Below are 21,639 nucleotides of genomic sequence, written 5' to 3'. Positions count from 1 at the left end.
GGTTTAGTTTTGGGTGTTTATGTTGTCATTTGTCCGGTTTTGTCTCCCAAAGTCTCGTCATAGTTAACCTCGTCCACCCGTGTGTGTCTCCCCTCCCCATATGTGTTGCTAATCAGTGCGCTCTGCCTGCTGTGTTTCCCAGGTGTGTCTTGTTCGTGTCTCGTTAGTGTCGTATTTAGTCAATGATGTTTGTTCACGCGTCGTGGTAGCATTGTCTTGTCTTGTCTTGTCCAGTTGAGGTGTGCTATGTTGATAGCGTCTACGTCTAGTCAAGTTTCTCAACGTCAGGTCAAGTTTCTCTATGAATGGTCAAGTGTCTCATCTCCAAGCCAAGTGTCTCTCACCCATCTCCAAGCCAAGTGTCTCTCTCTCACCTCCAAGCCCAGTGTCTCTCTCTCACCTCCAAACCAAGTGTCTCTCTCTCACCTCCAAGCCAAGTGTCTCTCTTGTTCTGCCAAGTCTGTCCCACGTCATGCCCAGTCTGTCCACGTCATGCCCAGTCTGTCCACGTCATGCCCAGTCTGTTCACGTCATGCTCAGTCTGTCCACGTCATGCCCAGTCTGTCCACGTCATGCCCAGTCTGTCCACGTCATGCCCAGTCTGTCCACGTCATGCCCAGTCTGTCCACGTCATGCCCAGTCTGTCCACGTCATGCCCAATCTTCTCACGTTCCATCCCGTCCTTTATTTAGTCACTGAAAATAAAATTCCTTATATTGTCCTTCTTGTTTATCTCCCTGCCATGTTTCTCCGCCTTTGGGTCCATCCACCACATCCACACACCTTCATCCGTGACACAACGAAACTATTATTGACGCTGACGTCTCCTGGTGGCCGGAGCTAGACAAGTCTCCATATACGCTTTTGCAACTCCGCACATACGTTTGTGACTCTTGCAAGGCAGGACTGTGACAAAAGTCACATGTAAGAATGCAGCCAATCAAGAAGCCGGGTTTTTACAGATCAGATAGATATACACATTCAACGATGTGTTGACGCATACAAATCATTGTAAGTATTTGTGGATTCTCGTTACGCATTTGTGACTTCATTCACACATTTGTGTATTCTGTTTACGCATTTGTGACTTCAGTTACACATTTGTGGATTCTAGATAAGCATTTGTGACTTCAGTTACACATTTGTGGATTTTCGTTACACATTTGTGACTTTGGTTACGGGTACAACGGGTGACAGACTCAAGGACGCATCTGTTGAGGAAGGACGCATCTGTACTTGCTCCTGCACTCGCTCGTGGATCTAACTACTTGTTGATTTTTGCATTGGGATTTTTTAACTACATTATTGCAGAATACCTGGCGGAAAAAGAACTGACGAGAATGAGGAGATAAAATCTTCTATTAAAAAAATTCAGTGGAATGGTTGCCGAATTACTTGAAATGAAGAAGAGCATTGAGCCACTTCTTCAGGAAATACAGCAATTGAAGAAAGAGACACAGGAAAAAGATCGGCGCATTGTTGCCTTGGAACAAAAAGTGGATGATTTGGAACAAATCTTCGTATCAACGATGTGATAGTCACCGGTATCAAGATCAAGCCGCGCCGTGGCCCTTTGAGAGCTGCGGCTAGCACGAGCACGGAAGATTCTGACCAATATTCAGGGAACGAGACTGTGGAACAGCAAGTGACACTTCAACTCCGAGATTTGGGATTAACTGTTGATCCTGCGCACATTCAGATGTGCTTTTCGCTTCCAACTGGAGGGACACGACCACCGGTAGTTCTGATCAGGTTTGTTGACAGAAAGAAAAAGATTGCTCTTCTGAGAGACCGTCACAAGCTTCGTGGGAAACATTTCTACATCAACGAAAACCTCACATCTCCAAAAAGGCTCGACAAATGAGAAAGAATGGACTTATCGAAAGCACGTAGACAAAAGACTGCCGAATTTTTATTCAAACTAAAGATAACTCTGGTCAACTAAAAATACGAATCGTGAAAGCAGCTGAGGAATTGGCAGCGCTTGAGAGACAACAGTAATTCACAATATAACAACAACAACAACATCACTAATTACCCAAAGCTGGAGTTGTATATGATTATTTGCTGACTTTGCCAAGGCTAACTCTTGTTTATACACCTGCATTGATAACATGTATTGCTGTTCCCGTTTGAATCTAAATATTGTCTGGCTTGAATTCCGTTTGGACATTTGTTCTAACAGTCAAGGCTACATGATAAGGCTGTATTGTGGCTCCAATAAATCTGCTGTCAATACGCAAAATGGGGGTTGGTGGTCTGGTTCCTGGAATGCAGCTGGCGTGGGCCGCTCTGCTGGGTGAGCTAGGCTGGGCAGCGCACAGGAGTCATCAGATCCACAACATGCTAGCAACCAGTGGTGCTACCTGACCAGAATCGAGTGCTGAAATTGCTTGAATCGCAATGGGCAGAATGCAAGCCAATCTACTCTTCTGGAAAGCACAACATGTGTGAAAGCTGATCCGAGGTCAGCGAAGATCCTACTGGTGAAAGAGAAGAATTGCGCTTGCCTTGGCTGCTCGCCTGGCGGGGTGGGCTTGCTGGTGGCGTCTGGGGACCGACTCACCAGTTCCAAATGACTGGGACTAGCCACAATCTACACACGGACATTCAAGATGAACTGAGCGAGCAGTGTTGGGGATAGTATGGGATGGATAACGATAAAAATTAATGACTATTCTAAATAATGTATATGATTGATGCGTTATAGTAATGGGTCGATGGGGACGGGTCTTGAATAAGCTTCGGCTTATACCCGTCAGCCCTTCTTTCGGATGTCAATGTTGCAAATGATGTGATGTGATTGATGTAAGCTGTAATGTGTCCGAAAGGAAAAAATGAATAAACTAAACTAAACTGAATAAACAAATTCTTTTTACATATTTGTGGATCGAAATACGCATGTGTGAATAGAAAAATTATTTTGAAAATTCAAAATTAAATTCAAAATTAAATTCAAAATTATTACTCATCAAAACTGTAGCTGAAAACATCATGAATGAGATCCCAAATTGTTGTTTTACAATTAATGCATATTACGTGGTGCCCAGTGAAGGGTTGAAACATTTTCTGACCTTTTCTGCTTCTCTGGTATCATCAAAAAGCCTCCTCTGGCGATGTGCAGGTACAGCCTTGGCATTCTCCCAAGTCTCTACCCAAATGTTGCCTGGGATTTTCATCCTAGTACTGAGCTGGCCGTTCCACACTACTTGACTCTTCTCATTGACAATCTCATCCTCCAAAAAATCCCTGGGGGAGTACCAGCGAACAAAGTCCTCAAGAACAGCACCTGGGTTGGCTGCCTACAGTAAAAAATAAATAAATAAATAAATAAATAAATAAATCAATAAATAAAAAAACATATATATATATATAGCATAATTTATTCAATCAGTAGCAAAAAAAAAAAAAAAAAAAGGATGACAAATGCAACAATGATATGCGAGCCACTTTTGGGGCTTGCCTCTTACAATTTGAGGGATTGCAGGTTGTGTTAATTTGCAGCAGTCCTTTCTGTATGGGGGGCAATCGTGCAAAATGGTCTAAAAGTATAAAGTTTGTACACAGGTACTTTTTAATATGCTCTGTTCAAATCTGCTGGGAGCCAAGGCAAATTTTCAATGGTGCCACCATATTGGACGACACAAAATGGCCACCCGTCAAGACTGATTTCTTTCATATTAGTCAATGAAAAGTTGTAGAGTTACAAATAGATACACATTTTCGTGTTTTTCTTTTATGTTTTATCACAACGAATCTGAATCTGGTAATTATTAGGGCCCGAGCAGCGACCGCTGCGAGGTCCCTTTTGTTTTTCGTTCGAATTATTAGGGCCCGAGCAGTGACCCCTGCGAGGTCCCTCTTGTTTTTATAAGAATTATTATTATTATTCCGCTTCTTCTTCTTCTTCTTCTCCGTAAACGATCGCATTTTTGAGGACCTAAACATTTACGAAAACTCACCAGACTTTGCAATCTCTTCAGGCCCGGCGAAAAATGTGATATTAGGAACTTGTCATAACAACGTAACTCTATAGTGCCCCCTAGTGTAGAAAAATAAAAACCAATCCCGGCCCGTTTGACCTAGAGCTACGAAAATTGGCAGGCACGTGTAGCACCCCGGGATGCACAAAAAAAAGTCAGTGGAAGCCATTTCCTAAAATGTACAGGAAGTGAGCTATGAATTTTTGAATGTCCAATTTTGGCCCATTTTGGCACATTCACTGTGGTCATGCTTTTTCCCCCTTTTGCAAACATTTTTCATCCAACTGACTTCAAACTTGGCATTTATCATCTCAAAGCCTGCGACAACAACTGGGCAAAAAATACTATATGACGGGGGGCGGGGCATCAAACATTGCCTTTGAAATTTCATTTGTCCAGAAAGAGCAAATGTTTAATAACTCCCATGTTCAAGCTCCAAAAAATCTCAAACTTCTCATGCCACTTAACAGTCACGGCCTGAAAACATCTATTTAATAAAATTCAGTTATACATATAGCGCCACCTAGTGGTGACAATAAATGTCATAATTCACGTTTTTAGCTACTGTGCCAAGCTCGTTGAAGGGATCGAGTTGAAAATTGGTCAGAAAAGCCTTAAGATGTTGATCTTGCCCCACATCGAATATTGTAACTTTTCGACAAAGGGCGTGGCCGTTACGGTGCCGCAAAGTCTGATGATTTTTCGTGACAATAAAAGCTGCTTTAACTTGACCCAGATGATCCTATCTTCTCAAAATTTCACACAATTGATGAGAGTCCAGCCCTTAACACATCCACAAACTTATATTTCATCTTACTGATAGCGCCACCTACTGGCACTTTTTTTTCTTACGAATTTTCTTCATTTTTTTTTTCTCCAACCACGTTAACTGGACCTACCTCATATTTGCTCAGAAGAGGGTTTCGGCCTTCATGATGTCACAACATGAAGTTTGTGAGTTTTTGCGAATCGCTGTGAGTGTGGCTAAGAGCTGTTCGCCAAGAAAACATCGCCAATTTTGAGGGTCTAAACATGCACACAAACTCATGAAACTTGGCACACACATCTGGGCTGGCAAAATAAGCAATATTTTATCGTGGATTGTGCTATTTTTACAAAAATGACTCAATAGCGCCCCCTAGAAATTTTTAACGAAGCAGTTTGTATGTTTAAGAAAGATCGACGGAAATTTTTAGGTGTATGAGGGAGCCCAAGACCTACAAAAAAAGTCTCTTGGACCCATATGCTAAAATGAACAGGAAGTGAGCTACGAATTTTTGACTGTCCCATTTTTGACGATTTTTGCACATTTACAGGGGACATACTTTTGCCCACTTCTCCTACAAGTTTCATCCGACTGACTTCAGACTTGACCTGGACCATGTCAAGACCTTAGCCACGACAGGAGGAAAAATCTTGATTTTTCGAAATATTATATGATGAGGGTGGGGCATCAAATTTTGTTTCTCGCACTGAAAGGGATATGCTAAATAACTCCCCGGTACATGCTCCAAAAAATCCAAAACTTGCCATGTATGTTTATAGTCGAGGCCTGAAGGTATCTCTATGCCAACATTCAGTTATATATACAGCACCACCGAGCCATTGATGCATAAAAAAAAAAAATACCCCACTGACGGTATTTTTACAAAAAATGTAAACTCATTCTAAATATGATAATAAAGTCATTTATGAATATTCTTTTACTTTCCACCACTCCGAATGTTCACTGGCATCAGACCTACCCAAACATACGTTTTTTTTAAATTTAGTTTGATTTATTTTTGATCGCCTCTATGAACATTAAAAGCAATATTGTGATTAAAGGATATGCTTAATAACTCCACGGTACATATTCCAAAAAATCCCAAACTTTACATGGATATTTATAGTCAAGGCCTGAAGGTATCTCTATGGCAAAATTCAGTTATAAATACAGCGCCACCTAGTCCTTTAGGCATAAAAAATTTAAAAAAAATAAAAATACCTCACTTAAGGTATTTTTACAAAAATTGTAAACGCATTGTAAGTGTGATAACTAAGTCATTTATTAATATTCTTTTACTTTCTACCACTCAAAATGTTTACTGGCATCAGACCTATCCAAACATACATACTTTTTATGGCTTTTTATTTTTGTTTTATTTATTTTCGATAGCCTCTATGGACAATAAAAGCAACATTGTCCAATTAGTAAAACGAACGACGATGTGTATATATAGTGTATATATACTTTTCCAAAAAAATACCAATCAGGGCAACTCATTGACTAAAAATATAAAAGGACTTTGATTTTTGCAGAACTTAACATTCACCAAAACCCATTGCTCTTTACAACAAGAATCCCACATATAAAGGTTTATCATGCCATTTTCAAAGAAATTTTGCTTACAATGTGCCAGTCCCCCAACATGCAAGTACCCCAACGTGGCCCGGGCTGCCAGGGCCCTTTATAGCTGCTCGCAGCTCTAGTTATTATTAGTATTATTAAGGCCCGAGCAGCGACCGCTGCGAGGTCCCTATTGTTTTTGTAAGAATTCTTCTTCTTCTTCTCCGTAAACGATCGCATTTTTGAGGGCCTAAACACTTACGAAAACTCACCAAACTTTACAGTCTCTTCGGGCCCGGCGAAAAATTTGATATTATGTACTTGTCATAACAATGCGACTCTATTGCACTCCCTAGTGTAGAAAAATAAAAACCAATCCCGAGCCGTTTGACCTAGAGCTACGAAAATTGCCAGGCACGTGTAGCACCCCATGATGCACAAAAATGTCTATTGGGACCATGTAGCTAAAATGTACAGGAAGTGAGCTATGAATTTTCGAATGTCCAATTTTGGCCCATTTTGGCACATTCACTGTGGTCATATTTTTTCCCCCTTTGCAAATATTTTTCAGCCAGTTGACTTCAAACTTGTGCTATTTTTACAAAAAAAGACTCAATAGCGCCCCCTAGAAAATTTTAATGAAGCAGCCCCGGTTGTATGTTTAAGCAAGATCTACGAAGATTTTTAGGTGTATGAGGGAGCCCAAGACCTACAAAAAAGTCTCTAGGACCCATGCAGCGCCACCTCGCCCTTGAGGCATGAAAAAATATAAATAAAAAAAATACTTCTACAAAAAAAAATGTAAACTCATTGTGTTGTTCTCAAGTGTTGTAACGATTATCGGCCGGTTGTAACTTTTTGCAACCTCAGTTCCAAAGGAATTGAGCTCCTGTGGCCTGAACATGCCACTGTGGGGGGTGGGGAGCACAAGAACATCCCCCACAAAGAGCCACACATGCTCTGACTGACACGCGCACGCGCACACACACACAAATCAGAACAGTAAAAGCCTTCTTAGAAACTTGACTTTCTTATTTTGCAACAGAACAATGAATTATGAAATGTTATGTTTGCCATTTGTGAAATGTTGACTCCATGAAATGTCATGAAAATGTTCCATTGCAGTGGCAGATTCTCCACTAAACTTTCATGTGTATGCATGTTTTAACAGTGTAAGCTAGGTAACATTTCATTTGAGGTATTCAATTGTACGTGTTGCATTGGTTGAATTCTGACCTTAGAATCTTAACACACATGGGATCCAGATTCAATCTGATTAGTCTACCAAAAACCTCCCTCAGCTGGTAACTTTCCACTGTGGTCTCACCCGGCCCCCCTGGTGTGGAGGCCGCCGCCCTCCAAATTTAAAAGCACGCTCCCTGCTTGCTGCTCGCTCTCTCCTCCGCTGCTCTTTGGCTCCCGCTTCTTCGCTGCTCCTTGGCTCCTCTTGGCTCTTTCCTGGTCTCCATCGGCGCGGCTGCCAGACAAAGGGCTAGCCCAGCTAAGGTGGCTCGGGCATCTAGTTCGGATGCCTCCTGGACGCCTCCCTGGGGAGGTGTTCCCGGCATGTCCCACCGGCGGGAGGCCCCGGGGTCGACCCAGGACACGCTGGAGAGACTATGTCTCTTGGTTGGCCTTGGAACGCCTTGGGATCTCGCCGGCGGAGCTGGTTGAAGTGGCTGGGGAGAGGGAGGTCTGGGTTTCCCTCCTAAAGCTGCTGCCCCCGTGGCCCGACCTCGGATAAGCGGTAGTATGTATATGTATGTATATATGTATGTATGTATGTATGTATGTATGTATATGTATATGTATGTATGTATGTATGTATGTATGTATATGTATGTATGTATGTATGTATGGATGGATGGATGGATGGATGCATGGAAAAAATGACAGCGTCATGCATCTTGATAGTCCTAACTGGGCAGATAGAGTGTGAATAGGAATGGCACAAATCTTTTTTTCCAGTACCAAGGCTCAAATAGGCCAAGTGATGCAAACCAGTGAATGGCCAGAATGACCACATCCACTATAAACTGGTGTGCACAAAGGCAATCTTATGTCCCTGGTTGGCTGCATGAGCAAGATGGAGCAGTATCCTGGTATCAGCCTCAGTGTGGTTGCATGGCTGGCGACCAGAGACGACTTGCTGTTTGAGCCCACTCTGCAAGTTGGTGTTGAAGAGAAGCATCCCTCCTCGATCCTGCTTGACAACTTCATTACTCAGAAATGGGAACAGTTCTTTCAGTTGTTGTCAGTGTTCTTGAGGAACCCTGTGTTCCAGTTCTGCTTTGGAATGCTAGTGTGACCATCCCCTATCTTGGTACGTGGGCCTAAACCACGATGCTAGTGTGTCAGGGTTTTGTTTTGCGAATACAAATGGCACTAGATCCTGTGACACGTAATCCACAAACGTGTGTGCTGATGGGTCGAACCATGTGTTACGACAGCTGCCATGTCTAGCTCCACAAGTGTGGCAGGCTTGGGTGCATTTGAGTGACCATCAGTAACCAATTCATGGTTATTGACTTGTAAGGAGCAAGGCAGTGATGCATGATACAAAATGTGTATATATCAATCTACAATAAAAATAAGTAAAACGAAACGTATTCTCAGCAATTGAAGCACATGCGTTTTTACACAACAGGAATTAAAGGTAAGATCTTTAGCCCGAGCCCAACCCGACCCGAGCCTAAATGTCAATCATTACGTTCGGGTCGGGTCGGATTGGGCTTCTCTCTCGCTGATTTATTATTTTTTATTTTTTTAAATAAATATATTTTTATAAAAATGTATACTAAAACGATGTGTATACTAGGGGTGTGAATTGCCTAGTACCTGACAATTCGATTCGTATCACGATTCACAGGTCACGATTCGATTCGATACCGATTAATCCCGATACGAATTGATAAGTCGATTGTTGCGATTTTTTTTCATTCAAATTTAGAAAATACTAATCAGTAAGCTTGTAGAGTGTAAGATTTATATGAAAATTTATTATTTATTTATCTGAAATTTCAGTCTTATAGAGGTTGTAATCTGTTTCATGTTTGAACAGCATTAAAATAAAATATTAAGGCTTAATGTTCCGTTCATAACATTCTTCCATGCTCAAGGTGTGAATCCTAACTCGGCCGTCAGGTCACACACGTTTTCGTTCAGTTTCGCTCCACTACCAGGGGCACTAAATAATCTTGACTTCATAAAATAGATTTATTAGTAGTAAGTAAGAATCCGTGGAGTTCACCCTCTGAAAACCTGCCAATTTTGTATTTTCGGTGGTGAAACCCCGGCACTATTTTGCGATGAGGCGCAGTGATCTCCGGTGTGGGCGTAGTGCCATTAGGTCGGTAGTGGTGTGATTTAGGTCACATGAGCCAATCAGGTAGCTGCTGCTTTCTCCTCACCATAGCAACCGCATATCAAAAATGGCGACCACAACGTCGGAGAGCGAAGAAGAGCGAAAGGAGAAAAAAGTTAAAAAGAAAGTGGTGAAAAAACTTCGTTCCCGTTCAGGTTTGCCCATCGCTTCAGCTTCCAGCCATCTGCATCATTTGTAAAAATAAATTTCAAAGTATATTCGTCTGGGATCGGAAGGCACACGGAAGAGGGATCATCTCGCCAAAGCAGAAACATTGTCAGCAGGCAGGTATGTGCTCCACACACGCGTGCCCAATTTCTGTTATTAATGTGACCGATATTTTGTATAGGGCTGAAAATAATTTGTTGCTAGGTTAAGTTTTAAGGCTATAGTTTATTAAAAACGCGAGCTGCTGAATGATTTATCGAGTGAATCCAACTTGTTACCAAACTCGAGTTACCTGTGCCCATCAGAGTCATAATAGAGAGTCACAGCTACACGCTCCCTTTTCCCCAAACTCTCTCTCATCAACCTCAACAAACACTTTACTTAAATCTGTGATGTGCATATACTGTAAAGAGGTGATGTGACAATAACACTTATAATGTAATTCTTTTTTGTCTAAAGGCAGGCAGCTGAGATGAAGAAAGACTGTTCCATTCATATTCAAGACAAAAAACTGTCACAATGGAGGTGCAGTTTTGTTTCAGAGATTACACAAGGTTCTTAAAGTCAACAGAAACAGCAACCAGGGACGAACAAATGTGAGTTGTTACATTGCACTATTTCATTGTCACTTTGCTAAAATTACACATTTCAAAAGTAAAGCATTGGTCAGCAATATGTCACTTGTATTCTGTTTACATTTCGAGACAGCATTAATTAGAAAGCATGACTCTGCACATGTTAAGTGAGTGTAGGTGTGTTTCAGACAACCCTATGCTGAGAGCTACAAACTCTTTTGTGAACAAGTAATCCGTCAAAGGATTATAGTTGACAAAGATGTGATGAGAATGGACAAGCTAAGAGGTTTGTGAACAGTGTTAAGAAACATGGGGATCTTGATGCTTCAGACTACAGGTAACGTATAAATCTTCACACTGAAAAACATTGTCTGAAATCTATGGGAAGAGATTTGTCTAAAATCTCACTGTTTCAGAAAAAAATAGTTTGCTGACAAGCTCAATTTAAGTTAAAAATAAATAAATAAATAAAATTGATTCTCTAAAAATGAAAACCAGTTGGTTGTTAATTATTATATGCAAATGTGTTTTTTTGTCTTCTGTATTTATAATTGTTCTTTGACCAAGAAAGTATATAGGCCTATAGGTATATTTTTATTTCTATCCAAATATACGATTATTCACTAGAATTTTCAGTAGGATATCCGAATACCAAAATATTTGATAGCTGCAGCACTAATAATACTAATTTTGAGTTGTGGCACGTCCACACGAGTTATTTTACCACACACCCATGTCAAAACTAGCTTACTGCACACACTGCACCCCAACGTCAAATTTTTGCTAACGTCATAATAATAATAATAATAATAATAATAATAATAATAATAATAACAATAATAACAACAACAATAATAATAATAATAATATATTATAAATTTTGTTGGATCCAAAAGCAACTTACATAATTATAGTTTCATATGATTGTAATTGTCTTATTTTCAAATGTTTAAATATTTTCTTGATTTTAACAAAATATAATTGTTTTGAATAATCTTGATTTCAATTATTACCAAAATAATTGTGATGATTATTTTTTTCCATAATAGAGCAGCCCTAATGTGATGTGAATATGTGTATCTTGTGCTCATCTTTCCCTTTAATTTTCTATTTCAGGCAGTATATACTAAAACGAAGATTGAGGTGTGATTTCCCCCAGCTGGTTTTTCACACCCCTTTCCAGCAACAACTCTGCAATGGTTTTTGTAGAGACATTATCAACAACTGACAAACTTTTAGACAGGGTACCTCACTCATCAGATACATCAACTACTGAGTCTACTGACGTAAGCCAAGAAAGTGACACTAACACATAGCTGGTAAAACATCAGGTTGTAAAATCACAGGGCATACGAGGACACTTTACAGTGCAGGGCTGTAAAATCTATGTAAAATTTGCCATTTTGTTTGTTTCATTATCAAGATGTTAACTCTCCATTTTAACACTTTTCAAGCAAAAATAAAAATGTCTGTATTCCATTTTTCCACAACACAGACCTTTGTTAAATTGGTCTGCCAAAAAAAAGAGAGCTGTTCCAATGAAGTTCCAAAGGTTTTATTGTGAATGCACATTTGATTTTTATTTTATTTATTTTATTTTTTTTATTAATATTTTTTGAGTGGGGGGCAGGGGGTATAAATGACATGCTGTGATGACACAATCTGATACTTTAATAAATATTCTATATGTTATAATAATCTGGGCTCTGAATGCATCTATTTTCATCTAGTCCATTTTGCCTTGTTCCAGGTTTGTGGTGCATGGTAGTATTTTTGGCCAATGTATGCTGCTTCTTGTGTACCTTTCATGACGTAATAGGTTGTGAATTATTTTCATATATGAAACATAAACATAGCTAAATGTAACATCCGTGTGCTGGTTTCACTTCTAGTTGAAGCGTTTTTTTTTTTTTTTGGCACAAATTTAATATATTTAATTATCTAAATTCACATGATTGCACCAAACCACCAATACTTGTTTCTGATGTTAGGTACATGTATTTATAACATCTGGGAATGATTTTCTGTTGCCAAATTTAATGTAAGACGTTTTACAACCAAAAACAGCAGCACAAGATTTTCGTTTTTTGTTATTGACCTAAATATGCATTTCTGGCTTGTGACAAAATTGGGGCAGGAAAACATTGGGTGAACTTTTAACCCAAAGTTCAGAAGGGTATTATCTATCAAAAAATGCATTGAACAAGTAGTGCCCAGACAGTGGAGCGAAACTCATTTTCTAGGCACTTTTTTGGGGTTCACCCCACGGCCTAAACCCGAAGTCAGACGTTTTGTTGAATATTTTTCCATTAAAAATGGACGTTTAAAAATCGATTCACACACACACACACACACACACACACACACACACACACACACACACACACACACACACACACACACACACACACACACACACACACACACACACACACACACACACACACACACACAAAAAAGGCAATGATGATAAGACGTTGAATCAGTCAGACTACCGAATGAACAATTCTGAGCTCTTTAAAAAAAAAAAAAAAAAGAGATTTTTTTTTAATTGAATCGATTCGAGAATCGCGCGATGTAGTATCGCGATATATCGCCAAATCGATTTTTTTTTAACACCCCTAGTGGATACTAAACTAAGGAATACTTGTTGTAAATAAATAATTTGGATAAAACAGAGAAGGCGGCGCTGTAAGGTAATTGCTATATAACCTACTAAACAGGAGGTGCAGACTGGGCTGCAGTATTTCTCTGCGTAATTAAGCGAGTGCGCCTCAAGATCTCTCTTTCACTCTCTTTGTCTGGCCTCTTATTCTGTGTTCCAGCGTTATTTCATTGTGCAAATGTATTTATCATGATCATAAAAATATGTAATTATTTTAACCATAAAAAATGTTGCAGCGGGCAGGACGGTGCTCTAGTGGTTAGCACGTCCGCCTCCCAGTTCTGAGGACTCCGATTCGAGTCCAGGCTCCGGCCTTCCTGGGTGGAGTTTGCATGTTGTCCCCGTGCCCGCGTGGGTCTTCTCCGGGTACTCCGGTCTCCTCCCACATTCCAAAGACATGCATGGCAGGTTAATTGGGCGCTCCGAATTGTCCCTATGTGTGCGTGTGAGTATGGATGGTTGTTCGTCTCTGTGTGCCATGCGATTGCTGGCAACCAGTCCAGGGTGTCCCCCGCCTACTGCTCAGAGCCAGCTGAGATGGGTGCCAGCTCCCCCCCACGACCCTTGTGAGGAATAAGTGGTCAAGAAAATGGATGGTTGGATGGATGGAAAATGTTGAGGTTTTTTCTGCCAAAAATACTATGGGATAAATTGAAATTTCGGGTTTGCTTCGGGCTCGGGCCTGCAAATCAAGTTAATTGGTCGGGCTCGGGCTGGGTCGGGCTTTAATGCCCACGGGCCTGGGTCGGGTCGGGCTGGATTTTTTAGGTTCCATCTTACCTCTAATAGGAATGCTACAATTCAAATATGTCCTAATAATTGTGTCCTTTTCGATTGTCTCTACAGTGAACAACCGGAAATGAATTAGCTCCAGAAACCCATATCGTCAAGAAGGACTAAGACTATAACATATTGTAATATCCACTGACAAATCATCTAACATGGCACTTTAAGTCAGGCTTCTGCAGCTATATGGCAAGAATAAGATAACATCCAGTAAACCTGATCAAAACCTTGCAAAAAGTACTTTATTTTACTTACTCAACACAATAGTTTTACCAAATTTTAAATATTTCCAATTTTGACTGTCAGCTGTCTTGGATTTTTGAATGTGGCTACTCCTGTTCACACCAGTGTAAACCAGATACCAGATTCAGAATCTTTGATGCCAAAAAAAAAACCTGAAAAGTAGTTTTATATGTCATTGTTTCACATTTCTTTGACACACAATGGAAATATCTGTTTTTCAGGTGGCCATTTTGAATCGTCAAAAATGGTGGCACCATTGAGAATTAGCTTTGGCTCCTGACAGATTTGGACAGAGCATAGGTAAATCTATCAGTGTAACAAATTTCATACTTTTAGACCAATTTGCGCAATACCTCCTTGAATCCCCCATAACAGACCAGACAGCATGTTTATTACTGACATGATTCCAACATATATACAGTTGCGCGCTATGCAAGAGTAGCTATTAGTAGTCCCACTTTCCACGCCCACTTCTATACATACAACTGATCATCATTACCAGCTCTCTGATACTGCTCAGTGGATCACTTGGTATAGTGCATTGTTCAGTAACCAGGAGGTCGCAGATTGGAATCCCACCTCCGACTGTATATTGAAAACACATCCAGAGCCATTATGATAAGGGATAGACATGTATCCCAACTGAATATCATTTCAGAAAATGCATTAGAATTTCACTGAAATGATTAAATGCCTGCGTCCCCATTCAGCAGTGATACCTTTAAGCATCAGATGAGACTTTTTCAATATAAATACGCTATTAGCCCTGATTTTCAGCAAGTAACGTTGTCTCACGTGCTAAGTACTTCAGCAGGTGCATTGCAGTCGTTCAAGTACGTTAGTTCAAGCCTTACTTGGGACAATTTTTTTTCCTCAACTTTAATTTTAGAAATGGTCATTGTTCAGTTATTTTACATCCATTTGATTAAATATAATTTAGCATGAATTTATTTCTATATTAATCCATACTTTCAGCTTTCTGAATGGGAACTTCTAAAAGTCTTTCGCCATTAATTTTCATACCCGATTCAGATTTTAATTGACTAGCAATCAAAGAAACTCTCTGAAATGATGAACAAGCCCCAGGAAATAAAATAAAGGAATATCCTACCCATTATGTGAATGTGATTACAAGCATTTGCCGTGAACATTTCTGTTAACTTTGAATCCGATGACACTTTTAAATACAGCCATGATCGTGATAAGGTTCAAACTCTACTTAAAACACTTTTTTTTTTCCAAGTTCAGAATTGTCTATATACAAGTTAACGTCCATTTCATTAAATGTCATTTGACATCAACTTTTTTCTCAATATTAATCCATAGTTTCATCTTCACCTATTGTACACTCGATTACTCAATAGAATTCCTGTACATACATTGTCACAGCCACCACCAAAAATGCTTAGTTTTAGTTTAGTTTGTTAGTTTCGGTATTTTTTGTTTTTTTGTTTTGTTTTTTAAATGTGTATACTTGTGCACAACATTTTAAAAAACACCATGGGAGCAACGTCATCAATGTCCAAACTTTTTCATTTGAGGGCCACATACAGAAAATCAGAGGGACGTAAGGGCCACATAATGTTATGAAGAGAAATTGTGTTTAGTCATAAAAATTGTACAAATAATTTATTTGTGCTTTTGCATATTTAGAAAAATGCTACAGTATATAAACCAATTTATTTGTAATATGGCAGTAGGGTTATTATAGTTTGGGAATTTTTTAGTTTAGTTTTTATTTCATTTTGAGTTTTGTTTTTTAAATTTAGTTTTAATTAGTTTTCAGGGTGGTTCTGTTAGTTTTTATTAGTTTTATCTATTTTATTAATGCTTAGTTTCTTTAGTTAATTTCAATATTAGTTTTAGTTCTTGTTTGTAATTTTTTAATATGTATTACTTGTGTGCAATATTTAAAAAAATAGCATGGGAGCGATGTCATCTGAAGGTGCTTTTCTATTGGCTGCTGCTCGATTACGTCACTTCTGTGTGACACTTTCAAACGTCATTATTCCGGTTTATAACAAAATAAAACTACTAAAAATCACACTTAAAATCATCCCCAAAGGCTCATGCATTAAATTAATTACCAAACACTAAAATGAAGGACATGTTTGCTATAATTATAGTTAGTTTTAGTTTGTTTTGTAAACATAAAATGTAGTTTCAGTTAGTTTTCGTTTTTTAAAAAGCATTTTCATTTTTATTTTATTTCGGTCACAATATTGTTTTTTTTAATTTTAGTTTTAGTTTTGTCATTAGTTTTATTTAACTATAATAAGCTTTAATGGCACCTGTTTTTCGATATCCTCCCTTCTTTGACCATCTCCAAACATTTTTGTTTTGTTTATTTTATTTGAACTGAGTCAAATGCCATTTTTAGCATATGTCGCGGGCCACTGAAAAATGGACGGCGGGCCACAAATGGCCCCCGGGCCGTAGTTTGGACATCCCTGAGCTAGATGGAAACATTTTAACTAATCAAAGATAAACCCCACCTTTAAGTCCAGCTACATAAAAGTGCTTTGAGTGAAGAAACAAAATATGATTATCGCAACTCTTATGTGGATAAGTGTAGCAGTCGATACTCTCAAAAAATAACTAGTGATGTAGAAGCAGCAAGGTAATGAGGTTTTTGTTATTTTTATTAACTCTTTTTCATCCCTGTACCTATCTCAGCCATACTTTGATGACGCTTTAGATCTTTTAGCGAACAAATAACTATACCTTAACTCATTTGCTTCCAAAAACGTATAAATACGTTCTATTTTATATGTTAAGCCGGCTTGAAATGTTCCCGTCACCTCCTTGATTTTGACCGCGTGACTGCGGATGGAAATAAAGGGGAGCTTTAACCCTTTGAACAGAGAGTCGGCAGGGTAAGCATGATCTGACATAACCTATACAGCAACAAGTCAAGTCAAGTCTTCTTTATTTTCATAGTGCTTTCAAACAGCCTTAGCAAATGTAAACTACTACATTGTTTTGGGTATCGTAATGAATATTGTATCAAATCAAGAATCGTACCACTCCCAAAGTTCAATCGAATCGTATTGAATCTTTCTGCTCCGAAAGATATTGTTTTTCAATCAAATTGCAATCTGTATATAGCGATATGTATCGAATAAGCCTCATGCCAGCGATTCCCACCCCTAATATATAGGTTAACACTAAGAACAAGTCACAAAGCGCAATACATCCTCATCAAGTTTAATACTTAGCATCCTGTTATTGGTGTTTACTAGGGCTGTGCCAAAAAATCGATTAATAAAAGAATCGATATTGTCATTTATTAATCGAATCGAAATTAATATCCAAAAATTTATTTTATTTAAATTAGAAATGAAGAAGAAGGGGAAAAGGCAGTTGGAGCCCACATGCTTTTTTTGTGGAAAAGGGCACTTACAATACAAAATTAATAAATGTTTGAACAAAAAAAAAAGGCACTTTAATGTCTATTTGTCATTTTGTCTTGCAAAGCAGACAAGTAGATCATGACAATGTTGTGCATATCTGTAAATTGAAGCAGAAATCATTTGTCAATCAAATAATTTTGAATCGAAAATCATTTGAATCGAGAATCGAAAATCGATTCTGAATCGAATTGTAGACCCAAAAATCGTAATCGAATCGAATCGTCAGACAGTCAAAGATTCCCAGCCCGAGTGTTTACCAAGGTAGGAATCTCTGGAATGAGGCTGACATTATTGAGGCATTACTGCCAAGTGCCTAGTTGGTGTGTCAGACCTTAAAAGACTCCATGTCAGACAGAAGACAAGCACTTTGCATCCGAGCCCGGAGTTGGGCACCTTCGGCTGATGTCCCCAGTTTTGCAAGTATTTCTGACTGCTCCTCTAACAAATCCTCAGTCATGGGGGCAGGTTCCTGTTAAAACATAAAAGCAATTGCAAATATCTATATTTAACGACTCTTACATGCTTGATATACAGATCAAGGGTTAAAGCAAAAAAATATTGTGTGTGTTCCATGAACACAAATTTTGCAGGGCAGTAGGGTGCACACTGATTCTTTTGAAATAATAATATTCTGGCATTAATCAGGGATGAAACATGGGACCGTTCTAGGAGGGTAATTGGGAATGCAATATATATATATATATATATATATATATATATATATATATTTCATACTTAAAAACATCAATTTAATGTATTTTGAGAGATAAAAAAAAAATCTAATCACTTAAATAACTATCAATGTTTAATAAAATATATATCTATCCATTGTCGCGTTGTGCTATATAAGGAGGGTTGGGAGGTTTACTTTTAAATTGTATTCTTCTGATACAGTTTCTTGTTACCTGTGTAAAAAATGTAGTTAGTAACGTCATCCAATCACCATAATATTAAAATAATGGACAGTAACAGTGGACCCCAACAATTTGCCCATTTTGCACGGGATAGAGGGTTGGGTTAGAGGGTTTTGCTGGACTTCAAAAAATGAAAATCCATATGTAACTGACACCTATTTAAATGCATAAACAGACAGACAGACGGCTACATATACAGCTGGATGGACGGACGGACGGATGGATGGCTGCGGATGGGTGGTGAGCTGTTCACCACAGATGCACAGATTATTCAGCCAATGAGCGAAGCAGATTTGCTTTCTCCATAACATTTGTTACCATCATAACGTAAAATGGAGAAAAAGCGGACAAATAACGCTTATGGAGGCAAGATTTACAGATAACCTTGCCTTCATCGCTCACAGACGCAAGCTTGCGCGCATGCGGGAGAATACACACGCGCGCCGTAATTATGACCTAATTAAGCTACGATGATGACGATGCGCTACATCAACTGCAAAACGAACTTTTAGCCCAGTCGAAAGTTGACGTTTTTATTGTTAATATGGTGTTTGTTTTTTTATTTAAATAGTACATCGGTGTGTGATTTGTAAGGAAGGTGGAAATGTGTGACTCACGTTAGCATGTAGCGGGTTAGCAACTAGCTTCTCCGTTACAGGACACCGAGGCACACTGGCAGTTCAAACTTTTTGTTTTTCTTCAGTGAGTAAGTTCCAAACAGTGAATAGCGATTCCTACTTCCACTTTTCCCTCCTGCATTCAAATTGGCTGCGTAGTGTGTGGAGGACTCGACTCTCGACATGTTCCGTCCGCAATAACCACTGTGCACTCTTCATCAAGGGACAGACAGTTCCCCCAAGTTCTCCTAATATGGCTTGCTGCTTCTCCACAGAGAAGCTACACACAGCATGAAATTTAAGACCCAGAAATTAAAAATCAATACAAATTCAAGACTTTTTAAGGTGGTATTTCCATATTCATAAATTCGATGCTTTTAAGAATATGAAGCTCCTGTCAAAGCAATGTCAGTTTAGTTATGGACCATAAACAACAAAGGTGCAGTCCCCATGGCGACTTGTTTATGGGGTGCACCCCTGTCTCATTTTCAAAATGACAGAAATCAGTCGCCACGACAGATAACTATACAGATAAATAATTCAAATCTTGGAAGAAAAAAAAATCCGTAAGTGACAATCATCCTCACTAAATGCTCGTGTTGTTTCAACACCGTTTTTTGGCTCCCGATACCGATACCCAGCTTTGCAGTATCGGCAATACCGATACCATACCGATACTTAAGTTTTTTTTTCCCCTCAATATGAAAAAGCTGTCCTGCCATTGGTTCAGAGCATTCAAGGGCCAATAGGATATCTTAGATCGGTATGCAGTGAACATGACACACACCAGTGAATGTCGTGCACCAGCAAGACACAATATGCTGCATCCAAAATCCTATATTAGCGTTGGAATTAATGGTATCGGCATGTTACTTGTGAGTAGTCACCAATACCGATACCACTGTTTTAATGCAGTATCGGCACCTCTGCCGATACCAGTATCGGTATCGGAACAACACTACTTAATGCATACTGTAGATAATAGTATAAAATGCGTGCAATTTTTGTCTTGTCTTGCCTGCTGTATTTTACACAAACATTTGCACATTAGGTCAGTAATACACACAAGAGTATTGTTTGTAAGATATTCATATAAACTAAAAGCATGCTGCCAAAGCAATTAGCATGTAACAACAAGTAAAAGGAAAGAATTACTTGTGTAACAGGAATGAAGAGAAGCTCTGAAGAGTTCAGAAGGGTCATGTTGTTACAGGGGTGCATCCTGCCTTCTGCTTTAGTTTTACTGCCATCTTTTTCCCTTCTAACACATGGAGACTCATTGTCCCCCTGATCACTCAAGCATTCAAAGAACTCTTCTTCGCTGTCACTCCAAGAGTCCAAGGATTTCGCAGGCGACACAGCAGTTATTTGGCTGGATAAAGTCGCTGCTGTAAGTTCTGTCAATTGGCGGAAGTTCTGGAAGGCAGTTTCTTTGCTTCTTTCAGGAGTCTTGCCAATGTGATCCCTGGCTTGCTTCCTCTTGATGCAGCAATTTAGCATCTGTGCAAATGTAAGAAACAAACAGAAAAAAATGTAACGGAATTGAATAGCCTTTATTGTCATTGTACCATTAATAATGGCCACTGTATCTGTTTGGAACACTAACCGTAGAATGTTTTAAATTCCAGAAATTTGTTCAGGAGTGAACTTCAACTCATTAAACCATCTCTTATACTTGTAGTACATATGTTATGCACAAAATGAACAGTTAGGCTATTTTTGGGGAGGGATTGTGCACTTGAAGTAGGCTTCCCAGCAAGATTTATATTTTTTTTAAACCCACCTTAGCTTACAACATATTTCTGATTAGTTTTTCAAAGGTTGGCCTGTTTTTTTGTTTGCTTTTTTTGTCATATTGTAGTTCTTGAATATCTACTGAACACAACCAAGTAAAAAACACAAAACTAAATGGATGCAATAATTTTTCAAAAACAAGCTGTGCTAAACCGATACTATGGCTGTTTGAGGGTTTGGGACGTAACAAAATAACACGTGGTCCTGCCTCGGCAGACATTCTCTGCATGGGGGACTCAGACAATAAGTGAATTTAAGACACAAAGAAGCTGTAATTCATATATCCTATATTTCAGTGACTCTAATGACTCAAATCATTGACATATGATTGCCCAACCATTCAAATGCAAGTATGGAAGCAGGCCTTATTGTATTGTGTAACCAAAAAATGGTATTGGTAAATTAGTGGCTGAACTTTACTGATTTCGATAGGCAAAGACAAGATAATGGACCATGTTGAAAATCAAAAAGGTCCCTTTTACTGTGGATGAAGTATCGAAGCTCTCGATTTACCAGTCAAGCTACGCCCGCACTGTCACCTATGGTCACGGGCGTCAGGACCAAAAGAACAAGATCCCGGATACAAGCAACCAAAATGAGTTTCCTCCGCAGGCTGTCTGGGCCCTCCCTTAGAGATAGGGTGAAAAGCTCGGTCTGGGAGGGACTCAGAGTCGAGCCGCTGCTCCTCCGCGTTGAGAGGAACTAGTTGAGGTAGCTTGGGCATCTGGTTCAGATGCCTCCTGGACGCTGTATGTAACATGGACAGATGTTACCAAGGACGGGACATT

General features: G+C 39.2%; 1 protein-coding gene across 8 annotated transcripts in view; it reads right to left on the bottom strand.

The window, feature by feature from the left end:
* rab3gap1 (RAB3 GTPase activating protein subunit 1) overlaps positions 1-21,639 on the bottom strand; it is a 506,336-nt gene that overhangs the window by 191,454 nt on the left and 293,243 nt on the right. For all 8 annotated transcript variants that reach the window (XR_013287215.1, XR_013287213.1, XR_013287212.1 and 5 more), the window contains 3 exons: positions 20,213-20,557; positions 17,858-17,995; positions 3,075-3,302 (listed from right to left, as the gene is read on the bottom strand). Coding sequence is in view for 4 of the 8 variants with exons in the window: in XM_077536293.1 (XP_077392419.1) it covers positions 3,075-3,302; positions 17,858-17,995; positions 20,213-20,557 (711 nt within the window). In the remaining 4 variants the exon portion in view is untranslated. The remainder of the gene's footprint in view (positions 1-3,074; positions 3,303-17,857; positions 17,996-20,212; positions 20,558-21,639) is intronic.

This window comes from Festucalex cinctus, chromosome 11, assembly GCF_051991245.1.
Source record: "Festucalex cinctus isolate MCC-2025b chromosome 11, RoL_Fcin_1.0, whole genome shotgun sequence".
Classification (NCBI taxonomy): domain Eukaryota; kingdom Metazoa; phylum Chordata; class Actinopteri; order Syngnathiformes; family Syngnathidae; genus Festucalex; species Festucalex cinctus.
This window is presented reverse-complemented; position numbering and strand designations above follow the sequence as displayed.